The sequence below is a fragment of the Zonotrichia leucophrys genome, chromosome 1 (assembly GCF_028769735.1).
Source record: "Zonotrichia leucophrys gambelii isolate GWCS_2022_RI chromosome 1, RI_Zleu_2.0, whole genome shotgun sequence".
Taxonomy (NCBI): domain Eukaryota; kingdom Metazoa; phylum Chordata; class Aves; order Passeriformes; family Passerellidae; genus Zonotrichia; species Zonotrichia leucophrys.
In genome coordinates this window covers 56,918,636-56,932,150 of record NC_088169.1, presented here as the reverse complement: position 1 = coordinate 56,932,150, position 13,515 = coordinate 56,918,636, and the positions used below count along the sequence as shown (strand labels likewise).

The 13,515-nt window shown below is 41.9% G+C and overlaps 1 protein-coding gene across 5 annotated transcripts in view; it reads right to left on the bottom strand.

Moving 5' to 3' along the window:
• The window catches only part of DIAPH3 (diaphanous related formin 3), a 201,101-nt gene extending 189,815 nt beyond the window's left edge, over window positions 1–11,286 (bottom strand). For 4 of the 5 annotated variants that reach the window (XM_064713699.1, XM_064713709.1, XM_064713718.1 and 1 more), the window contains exon 1: window positions 10,126–10,341. In XM_064713699.1, the coding sequence (XP_064569769.1) occupies window positions 10,126–10,305 (180 nt within the window). In that variant the 5' untranslated portion in view covers window positions 10,306–10,341. Of the gene's footprint in view, window positions 1–10,125; window positions 10,342–11,213 lie in introns of those variants that run through there. The other variant, XM_064713728.1, reaches the window with a different exon arrangement.
• Window positions 11,287–13,515: the final 2,229 nt, after the last annotated feature.

The following is a 13,515-nucleotide window of genomic DNA, read 5'->3' as shown; positions in this document are numbered from 1 at the left end:
TGAAGTCAGATACTTACTGAGGTAGACTCTTACCCTTCTCTTAGATTCCCCTCCCTGCCTAGTGTACACAGCTTGGCCACAGCTACAGCAACTGTCAACAACTATTTCCTAATTGACAGATTTGGAAACTCTTCACCAAGACAACAATAATTGACTACAACCTGAAAGGAGGTTTTAGCAAGGTAAGGGTCAGTCTCTTCCCTCAGCTAACACACAATAGAACAAGAGAAAATGGCGTCAAGGTAAACCACTGGAGATTAGCTAAGATATTAGGAAAAAATTATTCACTGAAAGGGTAGTCAGGCATTGAAGCAGGCTGCCCAGGGAAATGTGGAATCAACATCCCTGGAAGTGGTCAAAAGGCAGACAGAGACGTAACACTTGAGTTTGGCAGCAAAAGTAGTGGTGCTAGGTTAATGACGATGATCTCAGAGGCTTTCAACTTTAATCGTTCTATGATTGTGACCATTACTTCTGATACCTTCTCTGGCTCACCCCTCAGAATTAAAGAACAATATGTGTTAAGTCACAATAGGTCTAGTCTGAAAAGTGTCAAGAAACTGAGGAAGAAATGTCTGATGAATGGTTATGGAGTTAAAAATAAAAGACAAATAAGGTGCAAAGAAACACAGTATTCAGTGACACACTACGTTCTACAAACAAAAAAAAAAAGCTTAAAAAGGTGCTAGGTCACTACTGAACCTTTACTATAATTCCATTCCACGTTCTAATAGGTGAGGATTTGAAATAAATAAGAACTATTCCAATTCAACCAGGAGACTGAAGATCTGTATCCCAGTCTTCTCAATGGTGCTCTCCTGCCACAGGGGTAGATCAGACTTTTGCATCACACACTGCTATAGAACTGGGGTTTATCACTTGTTTTTCCCATTCTGCTAATTATCTGCAAAGACAGTAAAAGTGTTAACTGGTGTCATTTGCAAAAGCTCATGACTTTTCATTTACCAAGGTTTGGTATATTACTTCTATCCTTAAGTGAGCAAAACTGCAAGAGAAAACACTAACATATGGTCTGACAGTGCAACTAGGTAGAGAAGAACATGAAAATTTATTCCTTTTTCATACAGATGACTTAAATCACTAAGCCTTAAGCAATGCACAAATACCATCGTGGAGCTCCTCTAGCATGGCAGGAGATTACATAATCTGCTTAGAATGAAAACCACCTGCATTCTATGCTTTGAGTGGAAATTCAAGATTCATGTCAAACTCATGTACACAGGAAAGCAACAACATCAGGTTCATTTCCACTTAAGAACAGATGTTGGGTGTTTTGAAATTGCTCCATACAAGACACCATCATCTTGCAGGTAACCAGGCAATTTCAGATTCAGGTTTTGTTCTTTGAAAAAGACAGAAGTTAGTGGGATTGTTCAAGCCAGTATTTTATTTTTCATTTAAGTAATGAAATCCAGCAGTGTAATTTAATATGGTAACGAGTGAAAATCTTTCCATTTTGTGTATCAGAACACCTCACTGACCCAAATCATCTGAGTAATTAGTGAAAAAAGACTACCACACAAACAAGTAAGGGCACCAAAACAGTATAACAAATTCAACATACAGATATGAGCCTCCTCTCAAAGTCTACATCTTACTGGACACCTAGAGTACAGAAGTCTAAAAATATCAGCATTTCTTTCATAAAAAGTTGTGGAGCCTAGTTTGAAGGCAAGCGCAAAAAGCAGGTTCTTAAGTAAGAATCTACTCAACTAGCATCAAATATCAACACTGGTGACATATTTAGAGACTTTACAGAGGAGAAGAAATGCCATGCAAACTACACCCTAATGTTCAGCTCTTTCAGAATTCAAAAGGCTGAACGACTTGATGTAAGACATCTCTAAATACTTATTTAGTAAACTTTATGTTATAATGCTTCTCAGTCAGAGGGGCTGGTTAAAACAGAACTGGGGATCTCTTTTTCCCCACTCCCTCACCTAGTCCTTTTCTTCTGAGAAGGCTGTGAAAGGTAAAATCAATTGACAGCTTTACTGGTCTCCTACAGCATTCAAGGATACAGATACGTGGAACATTGCATGTGGTCTTAACAACAAAAACCACAACAAAGAAACACACCACACTGGATCTTTTAATGGCATTGCATATAGAGGAGTGCTGTGGCTCAAGAACAAGAGAATATTTTTACTCTTGACAGCCGAAGAAAACATATTTCTAGTAAGGGTACAAATAACTAGACTAGGAGTCAGGTAAATACCAGGTAGAGGCTGGAGTGCTTTATTACCACAGGGACATATTTCTATTTTCAGGCTCAGATATATCAGCTCACAAAAGACATTCTGCTCAAGTGAACAGGTTGCCTTAAACACAGGCCTGCAAGTAAATAAATGTGACTTAAGTAATATTCCTATAATATTCAGTCACTGCCAAAAACATTAAGTAATTTTACAGAATACTACTTCAATGCTACAATGGATGAAAATATTTCTATGCTATTCTGAGCCTTCCATGAACTACTCCACAATAACAAAGTTATTGATTTGAAGGCATAGGAGCTATGTACAAGTGTTACTCCAGTCTGTCTCTTCTCTGTCATGTAGAAAGTAGATATGCAAAACTGAAAGACAAATTATCAATATTTTAAATATGCTGACATTGTGTTTTCTAGTCAGAGATATATGAAAGCACTACGAGATTAAAGAGTTACTCAGGACAGTTCAGAAGGAGAGATTTGTCAGCTGCACCTACAGTTAGAAAAGCAGAAGTAACACCATTGCTTAGTCTTCAGATATACAACACTTTTATAAGCTAAATTTTAAAATTGCACTCCTCAGTGTACCTTAGTTTTTAGTCTAGGACATAGAGGAAGAGGTCATTTTGTTTTGCAATTGAGTAGAAGCAGTTCTCTTGAAGCTAAGTCCAATGAGAAAGAAATACACGGGTAAATCATTTTTGAAGAAAGCAAGCAATCTGACAGAATTAGCCCTTATGGGAGATGATGTCCCTCAGGCATACTGTTAAATAACCAGTGTCATAAGACAGAGGATATACACACACATGCACCATGTGATACTGTGTTCTTGATGAGCTGGCAAAACTCCAAAGATAGTGAGAGTCTTAAACAGAAGCTGAAAGGTACAGCAGGATACAAGGGCTGAGTTCCACAACACAAGCACAGCAACAAGATGACTGCTCTGGAGACAGAAAGAGTACTGTGCCTCTTGAAAAGGTCACACATGATGAAGACAGGTGTGAGGCAACTTTCACACCATCCAGCTAAAAGAAGCCAAACACTATAAGCTTCATATACATCCACAGTAAAGAATCTTATTGTCATACTTATGCCTGAAAACTAAGCAAGAAAACTGTACTTCACAGAATAAGGCCTACGGAGCAGGTATTTTTTTATTCAGCGCCAGGAATGAGTGGGACAGCTCCACCACAAACTCACTCTTCCATTCTTCACACAGTATAAGCTTTTATACTTTTTCTACTTAATGCACATATTATACTTTCCTAACCTTCACATTGTAACATATTTTCTAATTACATATATTCTAATTATCATATTCTAATTTCTAATTCCATATTTTCTAATGATTACATAAGCTCTTGTAGCACATACGTGGTTTCTGAACAAGGTGGTCATCAGCCTCCTGGTGGTCGTTTTGGATGAAGGCTCAGAAGTCTTCCTCGGGTGTGAACTTTTCACCTCTGTCTCTGCACATGCTCTATAAGCTTGTCTGCTCAAACAGCCAGTGGTTAGCTTTTTGCAGTTAGCTTGTTCTGCTAAATCTGCTGATTCCTAAAAAATGCTTCGTTCACACAACCTGTTACAAAGTAACTACTTCTTTCCGCATAGCTACAGCTTTTTGCACAAAAAGCCTCGGCATCAAAAGCAAGGAAGGGAGGAGGGGCAAACCAGGGAGGGTGATGGGGCAACATTATCTTGTTGCCCAGGTATCAACATACAAGATGATGATGATCTTATATTGCACATCCAAACAGCAGTACATACTTGAAGTTCATCTGCCAGATAGAATGTAATAACTTGAGGGATTGCCTATATAATTACCGCAGTCAAATCCAGGTAGAGACAGTGAAGCAAAGCAATGACAAATCCTACTTAATTGGATCAACAGTACTAGTCCGATCTTTTGTGTCATTACATCTATTTCCCTGCCTTTACATATGCATATTTATGGACAAAATTCTCTCTAGATGTGGTACAAGCAGTTCAAGGAAACAGGATCAGAATTCAGGATAATGACATCTCACGTTGGACTCTGATCCCATGTCTTCAGCTTTTCCACCAACACTACAGGGCAGTGTGGGCCGGAACCAGTGAAGACCAGCCTAGTACAATACTGAGTATAGTCTGTATCATCTAAGAGTTTTAGCACTCCACCAAAAGGAGCAGCATCTACATTCTCCACAAGTGGTCTTTTCACCGGGGCACAAGCACAAAGTGATGCTGCTCATCTAACTTTCTGAATGTAAGCATATAGTTTAAATACACAGATTGTTTGGTACTGAAACTCAGATCATGCCTGGCAGGGATGGGCATTGCTACTATAACAGAAAGACCAACAAAATATGAACACTGAAACCAGACAAATGAAGACTAGGATGTTCATATAATCACAACCCTCTGCATCTTTGTAAATTTTAAGTGAGCAAGAATGCATTGCCATTAATATTATCACCAAAAAGAGATTCAACACTAGCTGGTTTTTTTTCCCCAAAGGATATTCTCCAGCAGAAACACAAGTAGAAGACCAAATCAAGGACTGAAGAAAACCTGTAGACTCAGAGAAAAGTTAATGGGATGATTACAGAAAATGCTATCACTTTAGGGTCTCCTTTGTAACAATATTCCCTCAGTAATTTTGCTACCTCAGTCTGAAAATGCAATTTACAAACTGCACACCATTTCTTGCTTTTAATTTCCAATATACTACTTCAGCATTTAGATAATGGCTTTATCACACACTCTGTCTCTGCTGCTTGAAAAGCAGTCTGAAAAGCAATCAGGAGCAAAACTACCTTAACATGACAGGTTCTACACAGTGATATTCTTTAGGCATTGATGAGTTAAACTCAAAATTGGTGCTTACAGGTAAGATCATATAACAAAGTGCTATAACACAGCACTAAAATTTAGTATCATAACCCACAGTGTTAATTCATGCCAACAAAAATAACAGCATGAAGAATTTACAATTTTACAAAGCTGCGATAAAGTGTTTTAGGTAACATCTGTTCAGCAATCATTTCTTTAAAAGACTAATTTAGATTCAAGGTCTTACACTGCAGCATAACTGCAGCAATAATTCAGTCACTTTGTAATTAAAGATATTGACACAGATTGGTCTTACCTTTCTACTCTATGCCAGAGAAATGGAAGTGCTTTCCCTCTTAACTACATCTTTCTTTGATTTATAGACACTGTTAAATGCAACTGTTAATTTGTCTATTTTTAACAGATTGGTGTAAACAAACCCTTCTTGACTCATATATTTCATAAAGAACTTAATCAAAAACATAACCTGAAAGGCACTGAAGTCAGGTCAACACTAGACTGAAATTAATAGAAACACCTCTAATTTGAGCTAAAAAATTGAAGTTGATCTCTTGAGGACCACTGTCTACAAGTAGCATTTGTAAAGTGCAGTTGGAAGTCACATAATACAGCATGCACTGTAATGTTTTTCAAACATTACTAAGGTGGGGGAAGGGGGGAAATAAAGGAGAGCAAGTGGCAAACAATTGCTTTTTGCCCCACCTTGCCCTAGCAGATTTCAGAAGTTTCTTGCTCAATCAATGTATACATAGAGAACAGGTTAAATATCTGCCATCCTTCTGTAGATTTCCTCTTTTCACAAGATCCTAAACGACAAGGGGTTTAGGGATGAGCTTTCAATAAGCTGAAGTATACCACAGTACCACAGAAATTCTTTTACCCTTTTAGAAGTCCCACTCCTCTAAAAACTTGGACCTGTTGAACAAAGTCATGCTGGTATGTGCCTCAAAATGAACCATCACTCTTCCAAAAAAAGTATCTAAAATTATTCTGCAAAAGAACCAAGACAACTGAGACTTGAAACTCATTCACTTCTTTTGAGAAGTTTATTCAAAAAGAGTCCATCAAGGCCTCATTTGACAGGGCTAAACAGTTATAGTGGCTGATTCCAATGCCTCTTTCTCCCCCCTCCATCCCTCATATGCATTTTAAAAAACTGTATTTTCCTCACTTAAAAAAAGAATTTTCTTTAGAAGGGAGAAAAAAACCGAGATGCATGTTAATGATGTCACCTTTGTCAATAAGCAATCCAATTTTACCTCAAGGTTTGTCAGGGAATCAAATTATTTTCCAGATTAGCATATCTGCTATGACAGATCAATATGTTGCATTGACTGGAAGGGTCCAACCTGGAACTTATTTTCAAGCCTTGAACACTGAGAAATATTACATTCACATAATCTGTATTACTTGAGGTCAATAAATCTAACAGCTACTTTAATCTGACAAATGTACACAGATAGAAATAAAACGGAGGTAACATGAGGTATGGTACTCTAAATACCCCAAACAGAGAAAAGGGCATAAGCTAAATCTAAAACTGGATTACAGAGAGCCCAAAGGCATGAGAGTCAGGCTTTACACATTCGGACACAAAACTAATTTAACTATTAAAATTACATTGAAGATGTATTACAGAAAGAGTTAGATGCAAAGAAGACAAGTTGGAAAATATCTCTAAGATCAAGTCCCAACCATAAACCAAACACTGCCAAGTTCATCACTATCTATGCATCTTTGCAACACCTTATGAGATGGTGACCCAACCGCTTCTCTGGGCAGCCTCTTCCAGTGCCTGGCCACCCTTTCAGTGAAGAAAGTTTACTTAATACCCAATCTAAACCTACTCTGGTCCAACTTGAGGCCCTTTCCTCTTGTTCTGTCACTTGTTACTAAGGAGAGGTCACTGACCTCCACCTCACTACAGACTCCTTCCAGGCAGCTGTAGAGAGCAATAAGGTCAGCCAGTGAGTTTATGGCACACCTAGAATACAATCCATGTTCAATCCATAATTCTGCAGTCCCTATCAACATCCAAGGATAAAATCTTTGCTTTAAGACATTATTTAAAGATGAAAATAGGACTATCATTAGAACTATGGTGCTTTTGAAAATTGCAGCTTGACAAAGCATTCTCATGAATTAAGGGCATTCTCATCTATCCCTGCTTAAAAAGAAACTGGGCAGGGGAACAGGAAGAGGCAAAAAAAAATTATCAAAATTCACACCTACCTACAAGATTATTATATACCCTACAAACCTGAGTCAGAACCCCAAATTCAACCTCCTTTATTTTCTGTAGCTGTGACCTCAACACCATGACCTTAAAAAAATAGCCAGCTGATACCTATATTGAAACATTATCAAAATCACCCTTGCACAGCCTGGGAGTCCTAGACATATATACCCAACTCACCTGCACCAGAGAAAAGGCCTGCTTTCACTGAAAAGATGAAATGTCATCTAAGAAAAAAGTCTCAATGGCTTTTATCACATATCTATCCATGTTCTTCTCCATAGAAACTATTGCACTGCCCTTTTAACACATGATTAGCAAAACTGAACATGATGGCAATACACTACTTCTGTTTTAGCACATAATTATAGGAAAAAATGAAAACCATTGTGATATCTGCATAAGAACTTGGCAGTTAAAGTACTAGTAGTACTTTAACTCTCTTGACCCAGAGCGCTTGTCAGTCACAAACACACAAAAATCCATGACTCTCACAAAAGGAATAATCCAACTCTCAACTCATACAGCAACAACACCATCCAATCTTTTACAGTGGCCAGACCACACAGGTTTCTCCTCGCAGATCATATACTAAAGCATATTTTGAGAGACTAGGAAGATCTGGTGTCACGAGACACTTTGAGGTATATGTGTGTGGGGGGCAAGGGGCTGGTTGGGCCTTGCCTTGGCAAGGGGATGCCCTGCTCTGCACACACACCCCACTCCTGGAGTACCCCAGCCCCACAGCGGCTGCCAGTCCCTGGCACAGAGGAGGCAATGCTCCACACCTGGCCTCTGGAGCCCCTCACCCAGCTCCTGAGCAGCCAAACAAACAGAAGTCCCACCTGGGGGAGGGGCCCCAGAAGGCCAAGGGGTATTTAAAGGTGAACACAAGGCAAGCACATGTCTTCACCCTATCTCCTCTTGGAACTTCTGTCAGCTGAGCACTGCTGGAACCCAGCAGCTGGTAGCTATGTGTGTCCTTTTTTATATCTTTTTTTGTCTTCCTCTCCTTTTTCTTCTAATTCCCACTTCTTAGAATTTCTGAGTAACTTAAAAGGGCTTAAAGTCTGCCAAGTCGAATGGGCCAAGTTAATGCTTAGAGATGAATTTTATGTTGATTGAATGTTGCACTAAACCTTTTGCCAAAGATCTTTGATTGTCTGAGGTTGCCAGTAAAGTCTCTTTTGATGTTTTGACCTCTTGAGAATATCTTGCTGCTATTTCTAACTCAGAACACAAGAACAATCATGAGCCCTTTTGAAAGCCTCATCAAGTGAGGGGCCACGTCACCTTCCTGACTAAAACACGTGTGTCCCCAGTGGATAGATACACAGCCACTTAGGAAGCCAAGCAAATAGCTCTTGGTCAGCTTCATTTATAACCATGAAGCTCTCGGTCAGTTTCATTTATGCCCGTGTAGCTCTTGGTCAGTTTCAATTATGCCCATTCTCACATACAGAAAACGGCACAGGGACATGGTTCAAACAGCAGTCTCTGCAGCCACAATACAAAAAGATTGCAGCAAACAGGAATATTCCAGGAGCACGCTGTGACCCTCCAGAATGGGTCTGGCCAGCCTGTTTGATACCGCTTATTGGCTAACTTTTTTGAACCTGTGCACAAGTGCCAGGCACTCAAGTACTGAACACTTCATAAATACACCTTAGAATCAAGAGTCTAATATAAACGTTATGGTATCTCTTTTGTAATTATTTGTAACAAATACAGTTTAGAGCAGGTGGGATCAGGGACAGCTGAACAAAGCTCAACATGCATCACCTGAATATGAGCACAGGGTGCATTTCCTCTGCATGCGGCAGATACTCCCTGAAAGGAGATTGTATCCAGATGGGTTCAGCCCCTTCTCCCTGGCAACCAGCGACAGGATAAGAGGACAGTCTCAAACTACACCGCAGGATGTTTAGGCTGGACATAATGAGGAATTTCTTCACAGAAAGGGTGATGAGACATTGGAATGGGCTACCCTGGGAGGTGGTGGAGTCACCATCCCTGAAAGTGTTTAAGGAAAGACTCAACACAGCACTTGGTGCCACGGTCAAGTTGACATGGTGGTGGTCAGATTAGATTTGATGATTTCAGAGGTGTTTTCCAACCCAATTGATTGTGTGGATACAAGGCCTGTAGAATATACGTTGGTCCCAACTCTAATGCTTGGAATTTTCATCATGTCCAAACAAAAACTGGTTATTTCTGGGTACGCTTTGGTTAGAGCACATCTTGCAGACACATTATCTCATGACAAGCCACCTTGAGTTTCCCAGTTTCTTGATGTGCTAGCCAAAAGCTTGTAAAAGCGGGCCTATGGAAGAGAACTTCACTAAGTCCTTTAAATTCAAAGACAGCTTTTACACTGTAGAGTTTATATCACTCAAGTAAAAAAAAAAAAAAAAAAAAAAAAAGAACCACAACAAACCAAACTCCACATCCTATTAGAAGTAACACCGTTTAAGAGCTGGAAATCTGTTCTATTCCCCTTGCAACCAGAGCTGTCACGCAGCAAGCAAAGGCAATGAACCTTTGCGATGAGGTTCTCGGGAGAGAACTGAAAACTTCTTGCACCCTTTCACAGGGGCGAGCAAGAGGCGAGCTGGACTAGGCGGGATCAGCCTTGGAAGCCCAGCTGAACTCGACTGTGCCACGTACTCCCACTCTGCCCGGTCTCGGCGGGCCCAGGGCACTGACTGGCCCCGGCGGGGACGGACACGGGGCTGTCACCGCCCGCCCGGCCGGGCCCCCTGGGCACAGGCCAGCCAGGCCCCACTCCCCGGGCACCCCTGCCGCGGCACCGGCTCGTACTTACGAATTTGGGCTTCCTGCTGTCCGCCGCCTCCTCGGGGCCCCCGGCGCTCCCGGTGCCCGGCGGGCCCTTCCGGGGACGGAGCCCCTTGTTCTCCCGCCCGCCGCGACCCGGCGGCGGGGACGGGGCGCAGTAGCGCGGCCGCGGAGGCTCCATGGCCGCGCACGAGCGAGGAAGGGACATGGGCAGGGGGGAGCGCCGCCCGCGATCGGGCCCAGGCCCGGCGGCCCCGGCCGAGCTGGGCGCCCGCGATTAGCGCGGCTTAGCTGGGCTCGGCCAGCAGGGCGCCGCGGGGGGAGGAGCGGGGCTGAGCGCTAAAGCCGCGGCCTCAGCGCAGCGCAGGATTTAGCGGGGAGAAGCTCTAATCCCGCCACGCCCGCGCCGCGTGCTCCCAACGGCCGCGGCTGGCGGAGCGCGGCAACGTCCGCGCCGTCCGAACCGTCCCGCCACCGCCGGCCCCGCCCCCGCCCGCCCGCCCCGGCCAATCCGCGCCCGCGGCGGCGCCTCCCGGTTGGCGGGAGCTGCGCCCGTGCGCGGTGAGTCAGCCACTCGCGCCGGGCCCCGCCCCGCCGGGAACGGGAGCGGCCCGCCGGGTGCGGTAACGGCGCCTCCGGGGTGCGCGCACGGACACACGGCGGAGGGGAGAGCTAGTGTCCTCATCGTGCAAATCCTGTCTTCTCTGCAGCCTGAATGCTCGGGATCTGATCACGGGGCGGGCTCCTCACCTCTTTGGCCTAGGATGCCGATTGCCAACAAGTGGCTTTGTTAAAAATTCTGATTCCTTACCTCAAGCCGCTGTTTAACAGGTGAAAAATGGTTCACCTATTTCTATATAACCTTTTTATATCATTAGAACACTGACTTTTATATGTAAATATACATTATTATACAGAATCGTAGAATCATCGAGTTTGGAAGAGACCTTTACAATCATCCAGTCCAAAAATCCAAACCACCTCTTAAAACACCCCCAGGGACGGGGACTCCATCACCTCCCCAAGCAACCTATTTCAACACTTGCCCATCTGAACAGTGAAAATAATTTTCTAATGCCTGATCTGTGTTGTCATCGTATTGTAAAAGTCCCATACCTTCTTGGTGGTTTCTCATGGGCACCTCCTCACAGCATTGACTCCTTCTTCTTCTCACTACAGCCACAAACCCCCCACTCCCTTCACAGCACAACAAACAAACTCCAACAACTCCTCACCCACGCTTTTGTAGCACTCTTCTTCTTACTGGACACAGCTGTGGCCTATTAGGGGCAGGCCTGTTTCCTAACCTTTGGTGATTAGTGCAGCTGCAACTCCTCAGGGGTGAGATTGCCTTCTGCACTATTCTCCTACATTCCATCCCTCCACAGATCTGAATCTCCCCTGTCTCAGTTTTAGGCCATTTCCTCTGGTCCTGTCCCTGCAGTCACAGTATAGACTGGCCCCCACTTCCATGAGAACCTCTTCTCTGGTAGCTGTAGAGAGCAATACATACAGAGATATACATACATACCTATATATATTATCTATTATTAATACTTCTCCTTTTACTTTTATACCAGCCTGGAAGTATTGGGTTAAGAAGGTGGAATGACACAGAAGAGACACAGTACCTATCCAAAGCAGTGGCAGTGTTTCCATCATCCTCCTGCGGCTGAGTTTCTGTTTTGTGATGGACACAGTCTGTGTGGAGGAGCTGCTAACTGTTCTGCCAAGGCCAAAAGAACAGGTGTACCTACAGTCTGCATTTGTTCAATGCAATCTGTTGTTTTCCATCACTGAAAGACCTGCAAGACACTGTGGTTTACGGAGAAATACATAAATAGAGATTTCATTATGCTGTAAACTAGCAAATTGCATATGGTTTACAAGGCAATTGAATTCTCATTACTACAATCAATACCTTGCATTTATCTTTATTTTAAATTAAGAGTAGTTAGAATAATGATGCAAACTGGAGACTTATGTAGAAGAAAATCTATTTCCAAATCTCAGTGTTAGGCATCATTAAGAAAATGCTAATACTCAGCATTTATACCTCTAGAGTATTTCCTAAACAGAAGAATTTCTTTTCATTCAGTCCTTCACCATGACTTACACAGGCAGTGACCTACAAAATGTAACATCTGCCAGTACACAGAGTTCTGGTGAAACAGAGCAGAATTCAGCCCCAGACTCAGCCTTTGCAGGGCGAGGAGCTGTGGGGCCACGCAGAGTAGATGCCGAAATTATTTGTATAAGTTAAACTGTTTCATCCTTTGGCACCTTTCTATAGATGTTTTGTAAATTTATATTGGAATTCTTTGTGGAGAGTATAATTAGCAGAACAGTGTTTAATGTCATGGTTAATGATTTCCTGGAACATTTGATTAGAAAATTAATCAAGCTATGTGTGCATATGATAAAGCTGTTTAAATGGACCTCCTAATTGCACTGTGGTAGAACACAATGGCTTGTGCCAATATATCACTTTCAAGGTACTGTGTTGCAATAACAGAGAAACACTGAAGGGAATAATTTATCAGACGGTTTTACTAAGCCAAAAGTAAATGCTAGTACTTTTGATTCATTATTATTATTTTATACTGCCCCTCTTGTGCTCATTAGGTGTTTCACAGAACAAATACACTATTGCAACAGCTCAGTTTACTAAGATTAATCATGACTGAGGAAAAAACTCTGAGAAAGAAATGCATCACTAATACTAAAATTGTGCAGAGATTCTGTGTAGTCATAGCATGCAGATTGTCCAGGGCATGCAAATAGCTTGGCCATTTTGCATTATGTTTGTTCTGGAATGAGAATTTTTCAAATATGAAAGTCCAAGACAAAGTAAGTGCATAAAGTTAACCATGGACATTTGCAGAAGTGGTCCTTTAGACTGATGGATTCATTTAGGCTTTTAGCTTTCTCTTCCATCTCTCTTTTATTTTTTTTAATATACTGTGACTCATGACTTTAAAAAAAATAATAAAGAATACCCTCCTAATATTCCTTGTTCCAGAGAGGCAGTTTTCCAAATATATTCCTGTACAAAGTATTTCAAAGGCAGCCTTTCCTGTGTTTAGGCAGTTGTCCACATTTAATTTGGAGACACCCAATTCTTTCACATAAGAAGAAAACAGTCAATTAACTGTTCTTTTGTGAGATTCATCCTTTTGACCTGTCACATAAAAGTTATGATGGATTTTTTCAGCAGTGTTATTCTTTTTACAAAGCAAGCAACAAGTTGTTTTTACAAGCAAGCAACTTGTTTTTACAAGTTTATTACTACTCTATTTAAGTACGCTAACAAGGAAAACCTTCCTAACCACAGCTCCTGTGGCTTGGCAGAGACAAGCAAATGGCAAATGTCTTTTCAGCAAAATGTCTTCTTTCTCATATGGAAAGCCCCAAACAG